At 38.8% G+C, this 22076-nt stretch overlaps 1 protein-coding gene across 7 annotated transcripts in view; it reads right to left on the bottom strand.

The window, feature by feature from the left end:
* Positions 1–3713: 3713 nt before the first annotated feature.
* The window catches only part of mical2a (microtubule associated monooxygenase, calponin and LIM domain containing 2a), a 40598-nt gene continuing 22235 nt past the window's right edge, over positions 3714–22076 (bottom strand). The window contains exons 7-24 of one of the 7 annotated variants that reach the window (XM_014335901.2): positions 20455–20555; positions 19693–19950; positions 18885–19000; positions 18098–18224; positions 17916–18006; positions 17035–17182; positions 15036–15235; positions 14428–14531; positions 14240–14305; positions 14021–14155; positions 13580–13684; positions 12110–12364; positions 10077–10184; positions 8961–9141; positions 8784–8869; positions 8616–8706; positions 6719–6779; positions 3715–6210 (exon numbers count right to left, since the gene is read on the bottom strand). In XM_014335901.2, the coding sequence (XP_014191387.1) occupies positions 6721–6779; positions 8616–8706; positions 8784–8869; positions 8961–9141; positions 10077–10184; positions 12110–12364; positions 13580–13684; positions 14021–14155; positions 14240–14305; positions 14428–14531; positions 15036–15235; positions 17035–17182; positions 17916–18006; positions 18098–18224; positions 18885–19000; positions 19693–19950; positions 20455–20555 (2231 nt within the window). In that variant the 3' untranslated portion in view covers positions 3715–6210; positions 6719–6720. Of the gene's footprint in view, positions 6780–6856; positions 8707–8783; positions 8870–8960; positions 9142–10076; positions 10185–12109; positions 12365–13579; positions 13685–14020; positions 14156–14239; positions 14306–14427; positions 14532–15035; positions 15236–17034; positions 17183–17915; positions 18007–18097; positions 18225–18884; positions 19001–19692; positions 19951–20454; positions 20556–22076 lie in introns of those variants that run through there. The other 6 variants (XM_042220553.1, XM_014335899.2, XM_014335900.2 and 3 more) reach the window with 6 other exon arrangements.

The raw sequence follows: 22076 nt of genomic DNA, 5'->3' as shown, positions 1-22076 counted from the left end.
TTAGTCTGTTTTCTTACATATGACAATATGTAAGCCATAGCTTTTAGTTCTTTTGTTGCGCTGTAGCTGTTTGAATCCTTATTTTCTGTGATGACAGCAGCTTCTTTATCAATTTTCAATTTTTTACTTCGAATTCCTTCTCAATAACTATATTAAAAATGTTGAAAGTATGGGGAAATCTTCTAAAATGACAGCTGTTTGCTCCACTTCGTGTTGTAGAGGTGGATTTTCTTCTCAGAGGAAATGTAAATGTTCAGATAGTTTATTTACTCTGGCAGCCTGGCGTATATCTCCTCCGTCTGGTGAATTGCGTTTGACTGTTTAAAAGGATGATTTGCGTGAAAGGGCTAAAATAATGGCATTATATTTTTAGATTCATCTCGTCCCGGCTTTGCTGTTTTTTTTCATCAACTTTCACAGCTTCTGTAATTTCAGTGCAATTTCAGGCTCTGATTGCTCTGTTGCTTGAATGCTAATCATTGCTAGTGTATAACTTCATTTCTTTTTGGCTCTTTATGCATTTAAGGAAATGTCATTTAATAAAGAAAATGAAAAAGTTCGAAGAGGTTTGTAAACAGATTGCACTCCTCAGAGATGCGCACACAACAACGACGCGGGGACGTCTGCTTCTGCAGGACCGTGCTTTACAAAACAACTCTTCAGAGCGCTGCACCCCAGCTGCCTATTTGATTTGATTTTATTTTTTTTTCATGAAAAAAAATGTTCTGTGCCTTTATGAGGACATCTTGGCTGACATTTGTCTGAGCGTAGGCTTTTTTTAAAAACATTTTATCAAAGGTTTCTTTCAAATTTAATTGAAATATTTAGTAAATATGAGTTGTTAATACACCTTGACTCCTCAGAGCTGTTTTTGATGTTATAACAATCACATAAAAATAATTAAATTGAGCTCTCTCAAACAACTCCCTTGGAGCTTCAGCAAGTAATCACATACTGAACATATTTCTGCTAATGACAAAACCCACTGAAGCTTATTATGTGACCTTAGTACCTGTGCTATTGTCCGTGTCCTGTATTCAAGTATTTTGTGTGGCTAAAAGTGTGTGTGTCTGCGTGTGTGTGTGTGTGTGTGTGTGTGTGTGTGTGTGTGTGTGTGTATTCTGTGCTCACAGTACTTATGGCTGCAGTATTTATATTTTTTGTCCGCTAGGGGGCAGCAAAAATGACACACACTTATTGAGCAGCACTCAACTCCTTTAAGGTCTTTCAGTCTGATTCTTATGAGCAAAATTATAATTTTACTCTTTTACTTTTTAAATGTTTTTGCTTTATTTGAATGTGTTTATTGCCTAATAGACTTCCGAGAGATCTATCTGATTTTTTTATCTCCTACATTTGACATTTGAAATCACTTTTTTTCATAATTAATTTGTTTCATTGTTTAGAATTCGCTTTAGAATTAAAAACTGTTTTTTTGTATCACATTTCCACACAAAAACACAAGATAAACATTTTTCTATGGCCCTCAGATTTTTGTTAAAATGAAATTTGCAAAGAGTTTTAATTTAAACATGAGAAAAGTGTGTCAAACCTAAAATAACCAACAAGTTTCAAGAAGTTTATCTTCTTCCTTTACCTCAAGTCTAAATATGAAAGTTGACCTGACATGCAAACAGAATTTTATGACATTTCAATGATCTTGTTGGCATTTTTTTTAAGTGTAATATGTTTTTATTTTCAACGAGGGAGAAAAACAACATATAACTGTAAGATGTTCCTGCTAGGTAGACCTGGGCAAATCAGAAAGGATCAGAAAGTGGCCTAATTTATATGGCAGTAAAACGTCCAAAGAAAAATACAAAAGAGTCAGTGAAATATAAAAATAAAAATAAAATATGTAAGGAACGCATGAAAACCGGAGAGCAAAGCAGGGGAGCAAAATAAATATGAATGAAGGACAAATACTAAATACAAAAACAAGAAAGACATTACATGATCCAGAGGAACTGCGTGGACTGAAGTGGTGGGAATAATAAAGCCAAGATAGAAACCAACAATAACACAAAAAAAGAAACGAATCACAGAAATAATAAAGTCATAACAAGAAGTCAAAATGTGCAGAAAAAAATTCAAAGAACTTGAATTTTCACTAATATAAACCAAACCACCAGACTGCAAAGCACAAAATCATAGCAAATTCCAGAGATCACGATTCTTCTAATCTGTATAATTGAATGTGTTTGTGTAAAAAAAAAAAAAAATCAGATTGCACACACTTTATTACTCCAGTGGGCCATTCTGACCCATAGCTATGGGGCTGATTACTGATAATAAGACCTATTCAGTGAACCAATAACATTCAGTGCGAGCTCCAATCGAAGTATTTTCACATTCCTTTACAACATTTTCACTCTTTAAAATTCAAGCTCACATAAAGCTCTTATTTTTTGTCTATGCAGAATCGCTCAGCTCTTTTTTTGAAAGCAGGGGTTTAAAGTGCTTACAAAATCTATGAATATTCAAATAAAAGTATGTTAATTCAACATGTTTTATACAAAGAAAAAAATGTCATCTTTAAAATGGGATTAAATACTATTATTATAAAGTTATTCATAAATGATAATGTCACGGTGCCTCTCAAATGTTCAGTATCCATCAAATTAAAGATTCTCTGATTGTCAATGAAGCCTCTACAAAGCAAAAGTTCCCCATTTTTTCCTGTGCAACAACACACTGACCTTCTCTGTCCTAAAATCAATTTACTCTAAATTACTTTTCTGTTCCTGTGTAATGGCTCGTGTCCATCTACTGTTGTGGCTTATACCTAAGTAATTGCTAAGTAGTTGTGAACGTAGTCTTTGCCCTTTATCTTTTAGTGAAGCAACATTTAGAAGAATAAAATTCCACATAGTGATATGTAAAAAAGAAAGCTTTCAAAGGATGCGAGTATGACCTTACTATTTCCATAGGAATAAAGAGGCTAAGTGATAACTAAATGCACTTGATTAATTGATCCAGTGTGACCGTCTGTATAAAAGCAGATCTTTTGGCAGTTTGCTGGTCTGGAGAATTCAACATGTCTGTGAAGCACAATGGCACAATGTTCCCAGGAGTGGACGTCTTAGCGAATTCAACGCAAGGTCAACGTTCAATTTCAGAACTGAGAGAAACTGCAAAAAAAAAACCAAAAAACCCCAAGAGCTACATCTCAGGTCTCAATTAGTCTGAAAAACGTGGGACAAACAAGACAAAAGTGGAAATGTTTGGCCATGATGCACTGCACCAAACACAATGTATCAGCACAACCTCATACCAACTTTCAATGTTCTGGGTTTGTTTGTAGCCTCGTGATCTGGACACCTTGCAGTTGACAACGAACTTCTCTGTATACCAGAGTATTTTAGAGTCAAATGTCAGCTGTCTGTCTGACAGATGCCAAAACTGAGTCAAATGATCCAGAGCAGAGCAGAAAATGTACAACAGAAGGGCTGGGCGTGTTGCAATGACCCAGCCAAAGTCCAGACCTCAATGGGATTGAAATGCTGCAGTGGGAGAGCTGTGTATGAATAAATGTGTTTAAATCTCATAGAACTGAAGCTACGTTATAAAGAAGAGTGAGCCTGAATTCCTCCACTGATAAAATCACACAGAAAAGGATTGCTTCCAGTTTTTGCTGCTAAAGGTGGTTCTACAAGCTACTGAATCGTGGGGAGTACTTAGTTTTTCACAGGGCTTCAAACATATCTATGAAAAGCTGTTTTTAAGATTGCATACATCGCTTGTTCTTTTTAAAGTGAACATTTTTTGGCTTCACTGCTGTGTATTTTTTAAATGACACGGTCTTCATCTGAAAAGATGAACACACTTTTTAAAGCCAAGGACTTTTTAGTTCACTTATCTACTTTTTGCAAGCATCTTTTTTTCATTTTTCGCTGAGCAGTCAATGGCAGCTTAACCTCTGAGACCTACAGTTTTCAGAGACATGAGAGAGCACTTTGCTTTCGAGATTGATTAATGAAGAGACAGAATGTATTGTGTACATCAAAAACCAGATGTAATTCAAGTTATTCAAGAAAGGCAGAGGTTAGTACAAAAAAAATTCTACATTTCTGAGAATATTCATGAATATTCACTGAAATGCAACAGGCTTCTTTAAAGGTGACATGTTACGCTCATTTCCAGCACCCTCCTTTGAATTATGTCTACCGGTGGTTCTTTGCAAACACGATTCACAGTTCAAATATGTGTTTTACACTGGATCTTGGCTGCCCATTTCAAACAGAAGGTGTGAACAGCAGGTGGCTGAGGCTGCTGTGCTCACAGACAGAGATGAGTTAATAAACATATTTATGATATCAGATACAGAGGCAGTGGTGGACTTGTTTAATATGAGCATTGTGTGAGTGCTCAGAATCTATATGACAAAAAATAGGGAACGGTGTAATAGGTCAGACTTAATTTTGCCATGTATATATATATTTATAGCAGCTTTAATTGCTTTATTTTTAGTTTGTTTAATGTTCTTTTGTTGGACTGAAAAGATAATGCCTGATATTAGAAGTCGTGCTGTCAGAATCACTCTGGCCCATTATGACATGGATACAGGATGTCTGGCACCAGGATGTAGCACATTCATGTCCTGTGGGTTGTAGAATGGCTCCTCTTTGGATCCTGCTTGCTCTTGTGCATCCTGCAGCACAGTCTGATTAGTATTTGGGAAATTTGGAGGCACTATGTATTTGACTGGCTTGCAACAAAGTTTAGGTGGCTGATGTGAGTCTAGGGACCCAAAGTTTCCCAGCAAAACAAAGTGTACACCATACTGACTGTATGTGACCATCAAGGTAGAAAAACATTCATCATATCAAAAGTTAGCAGTCACTACTGTGTATTTACTCTGCAATAGAACCTGAAACAGTGATGCAAAATCAAACAATTATAAAAAAATTATTTTAAAACAACAACAACAACAAAACCCATTACTGATAGACTTGCCCAGCAATAAAACTTGAAGTCCCTTTTTACTGATGAGTGGATGAGGTGATGGCTTTCTTCTGTCAAAGAAAACAGACTTTTAAAAAGAAATCTGCACATGCCCGGCTGTTCTTTATAGTCTGCAAGTTCAACTGATTTTGAGTAGAGAAAAACTAAGACATATCTAAGAGATCTTTGTACACTTTTATGCATGCATGAAAAAGCTGGGAACAAGAAAGAAAAATAGCATTAATTTAACAGCCGTTTTTTCAGCGTATAGTGTTGTGTTTGTCATATCGGCACTAATAAATCAAAGAAAAGAAGTCTGCTTCTAAATCTCATGAACTGAACAAGAGAATCTCTCTTTAACAGGCATTACCGTGTACTGACAATAATAAGAAAATGTGCCTCATCCATCATTATCATCCTAAAACAAGCTTTTAGAGGCCAACCAGCAAAGAGACATGTAAAGGGAAAGATATCACTTATTGAGAAAATTTGTTAGTTTGTTGCCTGAGACTTAAGATGTAGACCTCAAAGGGATTTTAAAAAAATTCTTATTCTTTACTAAACATCACAAACCAAAATTACTGATGAGACTAATATGCATGACTCTGGCTCATCCACCATGGTGGATTAGAACGTCAGTTGCTTATCTGTGCCTATACCACAGTAGGACTAGGAGTAAGGGATATGATTATTATTAGTTAAATGAACAACATTTCTCTCAAACGTTAAATATGTTGGTTTGAAAACAGATCGTAGTTCTTTGCCCCTGTTGTCAGATCATCATGGAAAGGCTTCGAGAATAATGCCTTTATTACCAGTCTGATGTGATGCCATCTGGAGCTGGAGGTTTTTGAAGCCTCACCTTCCGGCCGCCACTGCCAAATTTTAGGTGTAGCTCTCATGGACTCATTCTACAGTAACTGCATAAACACATGAGTCAGCTGTGTGCTTTTCCCTTTCTTCCACAGAGGAGGAATCACGGTCAGTTTGGATGCTTGTGTTGCTTGCACTTCAGGTATGTCGCGCAAGTGGTGGATAACGTAGCATTGAGCTGCCCATCTCCAGCGGAGACGGGAAGAACAGGCTGAAGAGGTCTTCCCAGAGTACTTCTCTTTAAATCCTCACTCACATTTTTTTTTTTTAAATCAAATACATCTTTTGATTTAATTGATACTCATTCAAGTGACAACTCTTGCCGGTCTGGAGCTGGAAGGGATATTTTTCACACTCCCCAACTCCTGTAAGGAGACGCTGATGGAAGCTCGCCTTTAAAATACAACATCAGCTCAATGAAACATAATTCCAAAAAAAGGGTGCACTGTTAAATGTTGACTTTAGAAACATTTAATCTCACCTCAAGGTTCAATATGTACAGAAGCTATTCTGGAGCAACAAAAGCAACACTTTTTTCCCTCATGTTTAGATTAAATTTGAGTTGGAAATGTTACTCTTCACCTTGAAAGCAGTAGTTTATTTGAACGACTAAGGTATCCATGAGAAGAAGAAGAAAACACTCCAAAAAAGACTAAGACCTTGTGGTGAGATCGGAATAAAAAAAAGTTACATGAACTTATTTGCTCTTTGCTTCTTTGCAGAGGTCTCAAACCATGCTGAATTAGTACTAGTTCATTCCCAAAACTGTTGATTAGTCCTGATCTTAGCTTAGCTTAAACTTAGTGTCACTTCAAAGAAAATATTATTTCAGCACTAAAACCGCTGATATGTGATATCAGCATCTACAGCCTCACATTGATGCAACCATGCAGGTGATCACCTTTAAAAAGTCATTTCTCCTAACCACCCGATTGTCTCACAGGCTTCATAAAAGGCGTCCGCTGAATGAGAGGAAAAGAGAAGCACGAACTGATAAAAAAAAATGACAACATGAAGGCAAATAAACACAGCACAGTGCACAAAGATAGAAAATGTTTATGAAAACGATGCACAATACTGACATTCAGAGTTAATGCTGGCACCGTTGTGCACATTACAGTTTGCTCGACCGTCAACTTGCTAAACAGAAGCAAGTCCAGTTAGTTTGCTTGAAAACTGTTCTTTGGTATTAAAAAACAAAACAAAACATGTTTTCCACCTGCACAGCACGGAAAATAAGATCACACGATTCTGTAATTTAACACAAACTATAAGGCAGCAGAGAGCAAAACACAAACATAGTGTCATCAAACGCTTACGATAATGCCAGACGATTTTCAAATCCTTAAAAATTACTCTAAAGTGCTTCACGAGCATCAATAGATTGTCTAAATAGGAAGCAACTATGTGGCTTCTAGTCAGAGAGGTTTACAGTTGATTGTCCGACATCGTGCTTTCAGATTACAGCAAGAGCGGCAAGCACATTCAAACGCATCACAGCGTGCTCACCGCTTCTATTGTCTACAGCAAAACGGAAAATCTCTCCGTTCCGGTGGAGCCACCCTGTGCTGCTGACCCTGTGTTTCCTGTTTTTCCTCAGTTAGACCAAATATTAACCTGTTCGGTTATTTTAAATTTAATTGCGGCTATAATTTTACCACATTTCTATATATATTGTTCTGAGTGAACAGCAGATGGCAGCAAAGTTGAACTAAATACCTAAAAGTATTTAGGACAGTCCATAGTGTCAAATATCATTTGGTGTTATCCAAAAAAAAAAAAAAAAAAATAGTTGTTGAGAGTAAACAGAGAGTTTGTTTTATAAAATGATAGTAAAAAAACCTGCTTACATGACTGTTAAAAGACATGCCTGCATACATATTAAAATGTCTTTAGTACATATGCATAGTCAAATGAAAGCCTGCCTTGCAGTCACTGTTAATATGAGAACAGGCTTTTGTCAAATGTGACAAATGTCTGCTTCTACATTGATATGGCAGTTCTCAAAGTTAAAGTGCATCAAGTTAGTCAGTCATAATCCCAGTTAACTGCAGGGCCAGTTTCACGAGTAAGTTTGTAAAAAGTTAGCCTAAAAGGCTCCAATGTTCTGATCATGGCTTGTTTGATTTACTTGCCTATTTACTCTTTAACCTATGTGTCCAATATATTATAACAGTTCACACATCAAACCCACTGCAAAATTATTTGGTGCAGTTTTCCTTGCTTGACAAACTACCCCAAAGTAAACTACTAAAAGTAAACCAAATTTTTTTTTGCATAAGTAGCCTACAGTGTGTCTTCTTTGGCTAGTGCACACCCAGCACACCCACACATCTAACATCTACCTACAGTGTCATCATAAAAAGTAAGTAAACATCAGGAAGGTGCTTGTGCACATGTACAAAATGATAACAGGTTGAGGACGCTGCAACTAATGAACTCCTCGGCCTCTGGTTTAATGTTGAGGGTTAAATTTTTGCAGCTGAAAGTCTAGATTATCCTCTGCCTGATATGTTCCTGCAGCCAAAGCAGTAAAGGCTCTAAAGAGCTCGGCCCATCAGGCACAGCCTCTGTGTACATCTGCAGCAGTACTTCTTGTAAAACAAACAGCAGTGGCAAGCTCATGCTCAGTAGCTCATACAGCAACGTGTAGTCCTGTGCGTTGTCTCTCAGGTGGCCGGCAAAGGCCCGTGCTGCATGACACGCGCGCTGGGACAGATACCGGGGGGCGTTGCACACAGCACGAGTCACACTCAGAGGCCAGCTCAGCTGTTTCCTCATGAACGAGCTGAAGGTACCTGCTGCGGGTTCACTCTGCAGGTCTGCCGGACTGCTGGAGGGGGTGATATCTTCATCAGTAGGACGGTGCTCCTGAATGCTATCACGATTCTAAGAAGGAGGTGATGGGAGGAGAAGTTAGACACCTTGCATCCATCATTGTCAGAGGAAGGTGGATAAATACGCACAGGTCTCACTGAGGGTAGAGAGAAAGTCCTCCGTATGCTCGTCCCATTGTTCCGCTGATCAAAATGCAGTTTGCAGTAGAGTTTCCCTGTAAGATCAAAGTGAAGGTCAAGATGAGCCATTTCAGTTATTCTGTGCCATGTAGGTAATATGTGGCTACGCCATTTGGAGAAGCATACCCTCTTCAGAGTGGAAAGCATGCGCTCCCTGTCGAAGAACAGAGCTGCAGGTCGAACAGCGGAAACACTCCCTGTGGAAGTAAAGCCCCTCGGTGCAGATCCTCTCCACCATATAAACACGCTTCTGACACGAGTGACACTTGTCACCCGACGGGGGAAACGCCCTTCGCACTGAGCCGCCCTGGGAAAACAGCAAAAAAGTGAATTTTAGATCTGTCACTATAACTGACACACTGAGGCTGAGTCTCAGCTTCCTTTTCAATGATCCTGCCCTTATGTACTTACTTACTCATGTGTACCCACTGGTTGTAAAACACAAATACTTGATTATAATTACCTACCAGGAGTTGTTCCTTTATACTCTACTAGTGTAACTCTTGCTATAATATCTGGCTGTTATAACGGCATCCAATTTACATATTTTTCTCTCTGGCCTGCAGCGCTCCTTTTCCACCTCCAGCAGTTTCTTCCCAAGCTACAATGAAATACGTAAATGGATTAATCCTGTACCTTTCAGTAGAAAAGTCGGAAAAGGTAGCGTCAACACACAACAGTGACTGTGCAGATGACCAATTTTAGCTTTTCCGTTGTTTACGTTCCCTTATGCTAATTTGGATTGTAAAGTTGGGGCTGTTATGACTTTCTAAACTGGACTTCCAACTTCCAACTATAAATGGTGCACACCATATTAACACTACAGGCCAGGAGTAAAACACATAAACTGGATATTTGGGGGGGTTGAAATGGGCTTTTTAAGTTGGAGACAGCTTTTTGGGGAAGGGTGGAGCAGAGAAACCCTAAGAGTGAAACCACAAGAGTACACACTTCTGTCCTCTGAGGACTGCCAGTAATTAAAAGCAAAGGGCAGAAACAGCAGTTCAAGCAAAGCTCTCATGCAAAGCACATGACAATAATAGAAATCTGAGGTTAAAGTATTTCTTTTGTTCTATTGAAACAAAGAATAAACACACTAGAAAACTAATGAACGATGGAGAACACTGCAAACATGCCACAACTGTGTCCTAAAACACGTGCAAATGAGGACACTTTGAGGGGCAGGGAGCACAGAGACACACAGGATAGTGTGGGATCACACATCAAGCTGGAGATATTCACCTTAAGTACATCAGAACCGTTTCCTGGGAACAACCCGCTAAGGTGGACGGCTTTTTCCTTTATACTCTTTGCATGAAACTCTCTAACCTGTTGTGTCTGAGCTTTTTTCTGCAGGATGGCAAAAGAAAAGTAATCAGTTCATCCAACAACCCTTTTTGTGTGCGCAGGCAAAATTAGGCAGACTAATAAATGCTTAATAAGCACTGCGCACGTAAGTGATGACAGACCTTTCTATCGTCTTCTCAACGAGAAGCAGGATTCGACAGCTAAGTGTCTATTGTCAAGAGGAGAACAAAGACGTCGCTGTTTGAAAAGCCGCCCTATTATATTAATTTCACACCTGAGCTGATGTAATTACTCAAACTGTACGGGAACAGAAAACCGGGATAGTCACACAGTCCTGGCAGAGAAATGAGAGACTAGTATATGAGTTCAACCAAAGTCATGAATGAAAAGGACAATTACTCATTTTCAGATTAGACTAAAATAATGATGTAATTTATCTCAACATTAATAACACAGGCGTGGGTAAAATATCTGAAGCCAGCAGCTTAAAGGAACATTTTCACATAGCGGCTGACCTATATTTGAAAATACACATGTCCAAAGCAGTCAGATTGGACATTAAACAGTCTCTAATCAGTCAGTTCCATAGTGTAAAGTCTGTATGATGTCTGAACAAGAGGTGACACTTAAACCAATCAACATGTAAATAAGGAAAACGTCACACAGTTTCTGTGGCTGATTCTCTTGACATTAGTCAGAGTTTATGTGTTGAAACAGCGTCATTGTTTTTACAATCTCAAAATCAGAGGCGTGTCAGTGGACCATTCATGTCAGTCTAGAGCTGGAGCCAGGGGGTTAGCTTAGCTTAGCATAAACAGTGGAATGAGGAAAAAACATCTCGTGAATTCATATCCTGTTTATATATTTATATCGCGCCAATTCACATCAGTCGGCTGGAGAATCTCACATTATTGGAGAAAATCCCAACAATCAAGCAACTCCTCTATGAGCAAGCACTTTGCAACAGTGGGAACAAAAACCTCCCACAGAACAGCTGTAAGTTCTAATATCTTCCTGACTCTTGCTAAAGAAATAAATCAGACATTGTGTCTGTTGGCAGTCCAACAAAAAAACAAACTAAGTTGCATGTTTCTAGCCCTGCGCTCACTGTTTATGCTAAGCTAAGTTAGCGATCTTCTGACTCCAGTCATGGACAGATTTGAGAGTGGTAATAATTTGATAGCTAGTTAGCAACAGTCTGATAGCTCTAAAAATAATAATAATAATAATAATAATAATAATGATAATGATAATATGGATTTCAAAACTTTTGTAAAGGATCATAAAAAAGACTAAATTAAAGGCCAAAAACTTCCAACAACGCTAAATATAGATAAGCTAAGTTAGCAAAGGGGAAAAGTGCTCCTAATTTAAAACTAAGCAACATCTACAAAAAAAGGACACTTCACTCAGATTATAATAATTTACCAGTCTATTATTTCTTTCTGCCAGCACTTGAAATAGCTCAAAGTTATCTTTAATAAGCACATGCATTATTTTTCTTCCCATACTTAAAGGAAAGTGCATTCAAAACTAAAATATCCCTTTGCACTTTAATGTCTACACTAAATTATTTGATATTGGATTGATATGTCACTGATACTTTTGTAATGCAGAATGGAGTCGGTGCAGGAAATGGTAAATGGTCTGTATTTGTATAGCGCTTAGCGGGAACCCATTTGCAGCTTGTGACTGCAGATTGCGAATAATCAGTGTGTCTGTTTCAGTTTGTGCCAGGTCTGTAAGACTACTCTTGCAAATTTTTGTCAGGCTGGATAATAAAGGGGCTGACTTCACCATCAGACTGCATATTACACGAGCCTAAATGTATAATCAGAAAATGATATATAATCAACATTCACTCCTTGTTGAGAAACGCAACAATCACAGTGATTTAGAAAGAGGACAGAATGAAAAAATAGACAGAAAACAGGAGTTAAAGAAATAAAAGAAGAGGCACTGTTCACCTCAGAGATGTGTTCGTCCACCTCCTTGAGACGATGGAGGACTCTTGTCATGAAATGGACTGCTGACTGACAGGAGGAAGGAGAAACAGGGGGCTCTGCACCCTCCAGCTGAGGCTTCGTCTCAGCATGCGCTAGATCGACATGTCTGAGCTTTACTACAGAAAATGGATGTGGGGGCTGAAGCTGGGGTTTGGGCAGAGTCTTTGGAGGCAGGCGGACTAACTGTTGTGCTGCTTTTCTGATACTGACTCCAAACTGAAAGGGACAATGAACATGTGAGCTCTTATAACTCGTCACTAAGCAAACAAACAACGAATCCTTTGTTTTTGTGTGCATCCACTCAGAGATCAGATACTGTAAAAAGCCATACGGATGGTTTCAACCCATTAACTAAAAATAATCAGCCATTTTAAAGCACAGCACAAGTTTTCACATTGATTTCCTGCCCCCTTGGCAGACATTAGTCATGCTAGCACAGTATGAAAATCAGCCCGCATAGGTAATATATCAATATGGGCCTGTTTGCTTTATGTTTTCCCAGAGTTATGTAACCATCTCGTGGTCATGCATGTGTAAGAAGAACCTGTTTTTAAAGAAGATTTATTTGGGGGATGCTCAAGAATTGGAAAACCAGCCTGACATCTGAGACTGCAAGTCAGCAACCGAAGACTCAACGTGAATGAAAGAATTTATGACATTGCTGACTGTTGCTTTTTGCTGGTTTTCCAACAGCTCAGCTAATGAATGCAATGCTTTGACTTCAGCAGTGGCTGAATAGGACACAATGGGTTTTTTTTTTTATCTCATTGGCTACGACTATTCGCAAACATAATAAGCAGCCATCTTGGAATGTAAGTAAATGTATGTGAAATTCCAAAAAATGTTCAAGTGACTTTAAAATTTTAAGTTTTTCTATCAAAGAGTTCTTGTTTGTCCACAAACTGCTTCATCCTGAGCCTGTTCAGTGACTATCTGTAATACAGGCGTGGATCTTATATTCATATAATGTGTGATTCTGAATATTTAAACATATATCAAATGTGAAAATTAAATAAAGCTTGAATTTAAAGCTAACTGCAAAGTAAGCATTGTTTACTTGATTTAAGTAACAAACAGATGTCTAATTGTGTATTTTAAATTTTGAGATTTCAGTTTTGTGCCAGCTTCAATGAGTGTGCGTGTGCAACATGTGATTGCAGTCAAGCATGAAGGCATTTAGCTGGTTTATGGAGTAAAATTAGGGACCGTGTCAGTCAGACCCAAAGAAAGCAAAACCACAAGTATGGCCTTTTAAAGATCCCCAAAAACCTCTGTTTTGGAAGAATTCTGCTAGAGCCTTATACAATAGTGGCATCTGTTACTAAAATCCACTACATGAAGTACATATATTGGACGTGCTGTAATTTTATAGGTTTTAAACACTTTTTTCAGATGCATTTGGTTTGTCTAATTTGTGCAGTTCTGGACTACCTGTGTCACAGGAGAAGGTTTGGGTGGGACCGGAGGTCTGAGTTTAACTGGCAGACCGTCAGTGAGGTCGAGAGTACGGAGGAATGAGGACTCCTCCAAGTCTGACTGTGATTTTGCAGAGGGTTAGTAAAAAGAACAGAAACAGAAACATATGAGTAGATTAAATATCAGCAGCAAAATCAGACAAGAGAAGATTTTGAGGCACTAGCAAAAAGGAAAGTTTTGTCAGATTAAAACCACAAGCCACTGTCTGAATCGAGCTCATAACTGGGGAAATTTAAATCATATTTATGATCCATGAAATAAAAAGAAAAATTCTATGGCGATTTTACCATTTCTGGACTGTTGTTTAGATAAATGTAGTGCATACAGTACTTAGTACTCAGGAAATAAAATAAAATCTACATACGATTGCGAGACATATTGGTGTATAGTTTCTACCTGTGTTTTGCGGATGGTGTAGTTCGGTTTATTTTCAAACTTGGCCAACAGCTGCGTAGCCATAGAGCGCACTTTATTTTCCTTTGGATCCGGCCTGTCTCGAACTGTGGAGCCATTACTGGCCAAGTTAGTGGCCTAAAGAGAGACAGACAAAACTTACTGCATAAAAGAACCTGCAAAATGATCAACGATGCACTTGCAAATTATATGCTAACAAACCTCCTCCAAATAGAACTTCCGCCTTCTTTTGTAAATGGGGTCTGTACCGTCTAGCTTCTTCTCTTCCTAAAAACAAAGAGCAAGGAAAAAAATCGGAATATGTGACAGTCATGACTAATCAATAACAAGTGGGAATAAAGCAAACCGAAGGAACAAACAGAAAAACTTGCACTTCTGCGCAGAGTTACCTTTGGCACCCGTTTCCTGGTCAGTGCAAAATTGAGCACATTATTATTACTTTTGACTTCCTTCGACGGATAATCTTCATTGTTTTCATCCACTCCTCTGGAACCTGCAGAATAACACATGACTGCATTAACAGCTTCACATTTTTCAACCGTGAACAGCCAGTAAGGTCACATTATTGTGAAATTCCCTTACAGATCACAGAATATGTAAGAGTGGTTTGGGAGAAAAGAGGACACCCCCTTTCATTTCCCTGAAACAGTGAAGCTGAAGTAAGAAGTTGGGGGTTAAATATTCCAAAAGAGTTAAGGCAGAAATTTTAAAAGCACTTCTGTTGAGACAGACAGCTGTATGCTGTTGAGAATCTCAGACTTGTGCAACCTCGCAGTGCTGGTGCAGATACACATTCCTCTCATACCATTACACTTGATTAACAGGATGGAACAACATGCGAATTTTTTCACAGAAAATCCAAAGAAATGTAAGACCTTCAACACCGATGGAATCTGGTGTAAAAGATAAGGAATAAAAACAAAACAGAGGGAGAAATATTACGAATACCAGGCTTCAGTGGCTATAACTAACAACACAGAATAATAGAGCAGGGCACCTGATGCAGGTAGAGGCGTTCCGCGGAAGAGCTCGTAGAACTTGGACAGGTAGTTGATCATCTTGGTTTTATCCAGCTCCTCCTCTTTACTCAGCTCCTTCGCAGATGTGAATGGACGAATCCCAAATTCCCGCTCACTGATGTCAAATGCCAGCTGGAGGTTTGCAACGTGGTCCTCGTCGTTTAATGAGTCAAAATCTCTGATGGAGGCAAAAACAGTCACACTGAGTATTAAACAGTATAAATATATTATGTGTTTTTATTGTAATTTAACACAAGTTGTCAGAGTTTTTTGACTGTTTTGCTTTTGTCTGGTACTGGTTTACATTTTCCCAAATCACTCCTCAACACACACATAAAAACTTGTTTTTAAAATATGGGTATTACGTTGACTTACAGTCAGTGGCCACTTCATTAGGTACATCTGTTTAACTGCTTGGTAATCAAGATAAGCAGCCAATCACACAACTAAATTTAGACACAGCCAAGATGACCTGATGAAGTTCTAACTAGGAATCATATTATGGACACAAGATGATTTAAGTGACTTTAAATGTGGGATGATCTGAGTAATTTAGAAACCGTTTTGGGATTTTCTCAAAAAAAAAAAAACATCTCTATGGTTTACAGAGAATGGCCTGAAAAGAGAAAATTTGTGAAAATAACTTGTTGACACTGGAGGAAAATGGTCAGAATACTGATCTGAGCTAACAGAAGGCCAACAGTAACTCAAAATAAGCACTTGTTATAACAAAGGTATGCATATGCAGAAGAGCATCCCTGAATGCACATGAAGCAGATGACCACAATAGGTGCTTACTCCTGTCATCTAAGAACAGGAAACTGAGGCTCCAACTCACATGGGCTCACCAAAATATTATTATATTATTTAAGATGCACTGCGGACATGTGTGGTGTGTAAGTGACATTCTTTAAGGGAACTGTACATTTCATGTGACTGACAATGACTACATGTGCAAAGGAATGACGTCACTCAGAAACACATTTTTATTTCCAACACAGCCAAAGAACCGCTTTCCTCAAATGCAGGAGAAAATAGCAGCCAGTAGCCTCTAATGGGGGAAACGGCATCTTTATGTCGTCACCTAAGTGGACAGTGTGCAGACGACTTCAGAAGTAATGAAGTAATGTAAAGACAAGAGCGGTAACCTAGCAGCAGAGCACACAAACTCTGGCATTATTCGCTAAGTGCTCAGGCTCACTTTTTTCTGCCTTTCTCTTCTGTGAACCTGCTCTGTCTGCTGTCTGCTCTGCTGACAGTCATGCATATGGAAAAGAGGAAAGGGGAAAAATGCCAGTGGTTCCTGGAAACTTACAGGACCAGATGAAATTGTGGTGGCATGTGGCAAGGTATGAAGGCACTAATTAAGGGGTTAGAGGATAAAATTAGAGTTACTAAATCCATGCTGTGAGAAGCAGTCTGATCTGAAACGTGGCAAAGAATGAAAGTATGGCTTTTGTTCTTTGTTCTTGATTAGCTGTTTTTCTCCACAGCTCTGAATCGATAGAGAGAAAAACTTGGGGTTTTTTTAGAATTAAATACAAGTCAATAGTAATTCTGTTGGACACACATTGCTATGGGTACTGGAGCAGCTAGTATTTATTTAATTTGGCTTGACATGTATGAAATTTACACAGCTGCACACTCCTGTGAGCACCCAGCTAGTTCGGGGACAGCTGTGCATGAAGTATTTTTTACCCATCTATCAGCACAAGTTTTAAGGAGGTAGAGAGCAGATCACATAAACACACATATAGATCAGTACCTTTCATTGCATACCAAGCATATTTAGCATTCCATTTTAAGATGTGAATTTCCTCACAACTAGTTGTTTTTGAAGAGCTCATGGAGTTCATCTTCTCAGGAAAACAGATAACGCTCATGTGAATACATGCATGCTACGACTATGTTAACGCAACTGGTTTGGGATCAGTTTGTGGCTCTGCAGGTTGATATTATCTGACAGATGATACGTACATCAGCTGAGGCTTGAATCTGTGGATGAGGGCACAGAGGGCGATACCATTTTTCCAAGAAGACGCCAGGTCTGTGATTATCACATTCCTGTAGCCCTCCGTCTGCTTCTGGCACCAAGTGAGAAGCCTCGCTGGTCTGACCTCTGAGTCTGCCACAGAAGCACAAAAAAGACGATTTTTTTTAAAATGATCAAATTCTTAAAAAGCAGTGAAAAGAAGGCAGGCTGTGTTAGAAGAAAGTTTCGGTGGTTATGATGTCAGATATGATGTCACGACGACAAACCAACAAATAGTGTGCTGTTACATAGAGTGGCAAGAAGATGTTTAGAGTGGGTGCTGGAGTTTGTACACAAACCTGTAGAAACAAGTACGTGCTTGCTCATAAGAGCGAATGACTGACTAAAGTGGCTTTACTCAAACACACAGAGTAGTGCGAGAATAATCAGACTAAACAGAATATAACAGAATTCTGGCACCAATGTTTACTTTTCGCTTCGGGTTTCAAAATTTTGTCATTGATTTTTTTTTAAATGTTTAAACGCAGGGTTGTTTTATGGACGTGACATTGAGTTTTGTTGATATTGGAGAGGGATGTATGTGTGTTTCACTGTTTCTTTCATAGCTCGGCAGCTCTTCTTTCAAAGTTTCCTCTCTTCAATGAACCCACATGTAAAAACAAACCTCATATCGTGACTTATTCCCTAAACTGAAGTTAATTCTGGCGACTTACTACTTCTGTTAGAAGGGAAGGAACTGAATGGGGGAGATTTAGGCTACAATGATTGCATTAGGAGCCTTTGAAAGGAGAAGAAACCCTATTAGTTATAGTATTAGTGAATAACCGGAGATGACTCAGTGGCATTCAATTCCTTTAACCCTTACCACGTCTGGAGAGATTGACAGGCCGTCGTATGGTAGCGGCACGCTCGAGAGAGCAGGGGTTAAGCTGTCCGCTAATGTACAAATGACGCACCTGAAACAGAAAGGCAAAGAAAAAGCTGTTGGAACTGAGATATTAGTATTAGTATTTAAATGATCCATTGACAGATTTGCTGACATCTCACCTGGTGAGGCCTGATGCAGGTAGAGTTGAGGTTGGGGTATCGAGTTGCTGGGTCTAGGGTGTACTGCTCAAAGTTTTTGGCAATGTTTTCAGGGGTTGTCTGTGGTAGTAGTCGGTAAATGCTCTCCCTGTACCAAGACAAGAGGCATTACTGCATCACTTTAATGCCAGTGTGTCAAACCTAAGGCCCGGGGGCAAGGATCAGTCCCCTTCAAGAAGGCCAACAGGACAGTTTTGGAAAATGTGAGGGAGGATATAAACTTTTAACTGTATTTTCATAGTTTTATAGCTTTTCCTGCTGATAAAGACCGAAGTAAATAAGTAATAGATAAACATTTAAATAACAACATTTTTCCCTTGGTTCAAAAATAATTAACAGAAATATTCCATTTTATAATTACAGGAAACTAGCAGAGTTTTTTCTGTAATGTTACACACAAATAAATAAATAAATAACAATAATGCATTTTTTTCTTACAATTAAAAAGATTTATTATTATTAAGCCCAAAGCATTTCTTTATCATGTAGAAAAACTGACATGTACTGCTAAAGTTGCACTTCTTATATTAGAATATTAAATTAATTAAGTTAAATTAAATGTGTAGTTAAATGTCTTTACACTGAGAGAAAGGTGAGTTTCACTGCTCCGGCCCACTAAAGATCAAAGTGGGCTGTTCGTGGCCCACAACGTAAAATGAGTTTGACATGCTGATTATGTGAACAATGTGTTTGAGTAGCACTGATTTATAGGAGGCGCTCACTAATGCCCAACATAAAGTGTGGGTACCTCTCTGCCAGCACTTCGAGGACTGGCTGACCCTGCGCCCAGCTCTTTACCATCCAGGCCGTGTCGAAGGCAGCCAGGAAGCCTCTGGCGCAGCCTGTTCCCATTGGCCAGAAGGGCTACACAGCAACACACAACAAGTTTGCCAGTTATTGTTAGAGACATCGTGCCGTGGCTTTTAGTCTGTTTGACATACTTCTTCTCTTGGTCATTGGGGGATATACAAAAAAAGGAGACAAGCTTTTTGGATTCCAGGTCATAGAAGTTGAAATAATGGAAAAATAAAGTCATGCTTAAGCAAACTGCAAACATGAAGTGTTAGGGGGTGATTATGTTTTCTGAGTGCAGATTTCCTTTTACAGAGAGACTGCTTACACAGTAAAAAATAAAAGTGATGGGAAACCAAAGAAATGAGAAAAATGTGGCTCCATTAGAGAAAAGTTTGGTCTTGTCTGGAATTTGGGATGTCTTTAGTATTTCTGTTGTTGTTATGTTTTACCCTGTCATGTCACATACCAAAGCATTGACTATCCAAGTTTGAATATCTTACACACTTTCCTAAAAAAGCTCAGGTTGCCCATGTCTCTAAATAGATTCCTGAAATGTCCCTGTGTGCTTCTGGACCACCACCATTGTCTCAGAGCACAAAAATTCTGCTCCCTTAGTGATTCCAGACAACATCACCATCAAGTTTGAGACAGAGCAAACTGTAAACGACCTCTTTCTACCCGGTCTTCTGCCCACAGCAATTGGATAGAGGAATTGAAATATCCATGCCATGAATGCCGGATTCTGCTACTTGCTGTCTTACCTCAAGCAGACTGTCGCCAACCAGTGCTACGAGCAACTGGTGTCCAAATCTCTCCCTGACCAGAGCAGCGTTCTCAGAGGCGTACATGTTAGTGAAGTCAAACATTGCTACATCTGGCTGCCCGCAATGGTTCATGGCAAAGTCCAGTGTGGGAAGTTGGTAGTTTGTGCCAAAGTCAGCAGCCTCTCGGGCGTAGCACAAAAGAGCTTCCTGGTTGACGTTTTCACCACTCAGCAGCATCTCTGTGTCTGAGTAATCCTGTCGGACCGAAGCAGTCAGAACAACCACAATGAATTTGTGTGCAAAACCGAAACAAAAGCTCTCTGTTTATGAAAGAAATCAACAGAAGACAGTGAATAAAGGAAAAGTAAGTAAGAAAAACTGATGAGCACAGATTTATAAATGATAAAATCAAATCGTTCTGAATCGAAATCTCTGAAGCATCAAGTTCTGTCAACATCTGTCTGGATCTGTTAGCTGTTATGGTTCTCCTGAATCCAGTGCTTAGGGCTAAACAAATTACAATACAATGAATTTAACACATGACCGACGCAGTCTTAGAAATAAACAAAAGATTTGACGATTTCAAATTTATTGTATTTAGTTCATGATATTAATTCTTGGAATAAGAAACCTGAACTGAAAATTGCCTGTAATATTCTTTGTTTTTAAAATATAAGATAAATAACAACGATAAAAAAAAAACCAGACAGCATGAATTAAGATTACAGCAGATCTGTGGAGCTAGTGTATTTTGCTCACGTTGATGACGACTCCCTTGTCCAGCAGGCTTTGTTTCTTGGCAGTCATGACAAAGTAATGTGTGTTGTCCTTGTAGTACACAATGTTCTCCAGATCAATACCTGTGACAAATGACAAGTTTGCGTTACGGCTACAATTCATAAAAATCACCAACAAGCTTTTTCCACAGAGATGAAAGCTTGAACTCGCTTTTGTATGCTGAAAGGGGTTTAAATAAATGGTTTCTTCACACATCAGTGTCTCTTTCGGATGAACAGACTTCTTATTTTTTATTGCTGGAGGCTCAGAATGATCACAGTGAAAATAATGAAAACAGTCGCTGCACAACATTCTTGATATTTCTTCAGGTATTGAGAACACTGTGCAAAATACCCCTGAAACTTTTAGTAAATTTAAAGATTTTAGATCTGATTTTTGCTGCATTTGGTCTGTAGTGACTTAGTGGTCTCACAGAGAAGTTTAATCTAAACAGCTTGGTTTTCATCTAACAGATAATTGTGGCTGATCCTATTGGATCCATTATTATGTGTGATATTTAAGACTCATCCACTGTTGAAAAAAAATTGAAATGCAAAAATTGGATGATGTAACATGCATTTTCTTTAATCGCATGTGTTTCATCAAATATTTAACATGCTTTTAAAGTGTCCAACTGTAGCAGTTTGACAACCACCGTTCTCCTGCCAAATCCAGAATCATCCATCTGATTACCAGACAGAGAAGTGGGATTTGCAGCTTCAGAGAACACGTCTCCACTGCTGTCCAGTGGCAGCAGGCTTTACAGCACAGCAACCGCCACTCTGCATTGTGTTTGGTAACGTAAGGCTTGGATGCAGCTGCTCAGCCATGAAAACCCATTCCATGAAGCTCTGTAGGCACTGTTCTAGAGGTAATCTGAAGCCCACGTGAAGTTTGTAGGTCTGCAGAAAGTCGGTAACCTCTGTTGACCCTACTCTGTGAGTTCATAACTGAGTTGCTGTCGTTCTCAATCACTTCCACTTTGTTACAATACCACTAACAGTTGACTTATATTTAGTAATAAATTCCTCACTAAATTCACTGAATTCACGGAGCTGCAGGTGTAGGTGCTTGATTTTATCCACCTGTGACCATGGAAGTGATCGGAACAGCTGAATTCAATGATTTGGATGGGTGAGTGAAAACTATAACAGCACAGTGTAACACCCAGTTTGTAATCTTACTAAATCTCCTTCTGTCTGTTTGCTTGCCCACAGACTCCTCCTACACTATCAGGAGTCGAGCAACCAAAATTGGCACACAGGTACATCTTAGGCGCCTGAGGGCTTTTCTCTATGTCGCATATCATGATGTCATCATGTTGCCTAGCAACCATCTACCAACAAAATGACTCATTTGTTGTGTTAATGCACCTATAACACCTTGTGAAAGCATAACATTGTTTCTATTTCACAATCATAACATCACAAAATCAACACAAAAATTTCAATATGGATGACATGACATCATTACGTTACCTAGCAACTACCCACCAAGGGGATAAAAATCATATACCAAGCAACAATAAAGCATTGGTGATACTGGACTCAAGACAATTCAGCATCAGATACTGACTAACTAGGCATTTATTCAAATTTAAGCCT

This window comes from Haplochromis burtoni, unplaced genomic scaffold (assembly GCF_018398535.1).
Source record: "Haplochromis burtoni strain Fernald_Lab_line unplaced genomic scaffold, NCSU_Asbu1 Contig_50, whole genome shotgun sequence".
Classification (NCBI taxonomy): domain Eukaryota; kingdom Metazoa; phylum Chordata; class Actinopteri; order Cichliformes; family Cichlidae; genus Haplochromis; species Haplochromis burtoni.
This window is presented reverse-complemented; position numbering and strand designations above follow the sequence as displayed.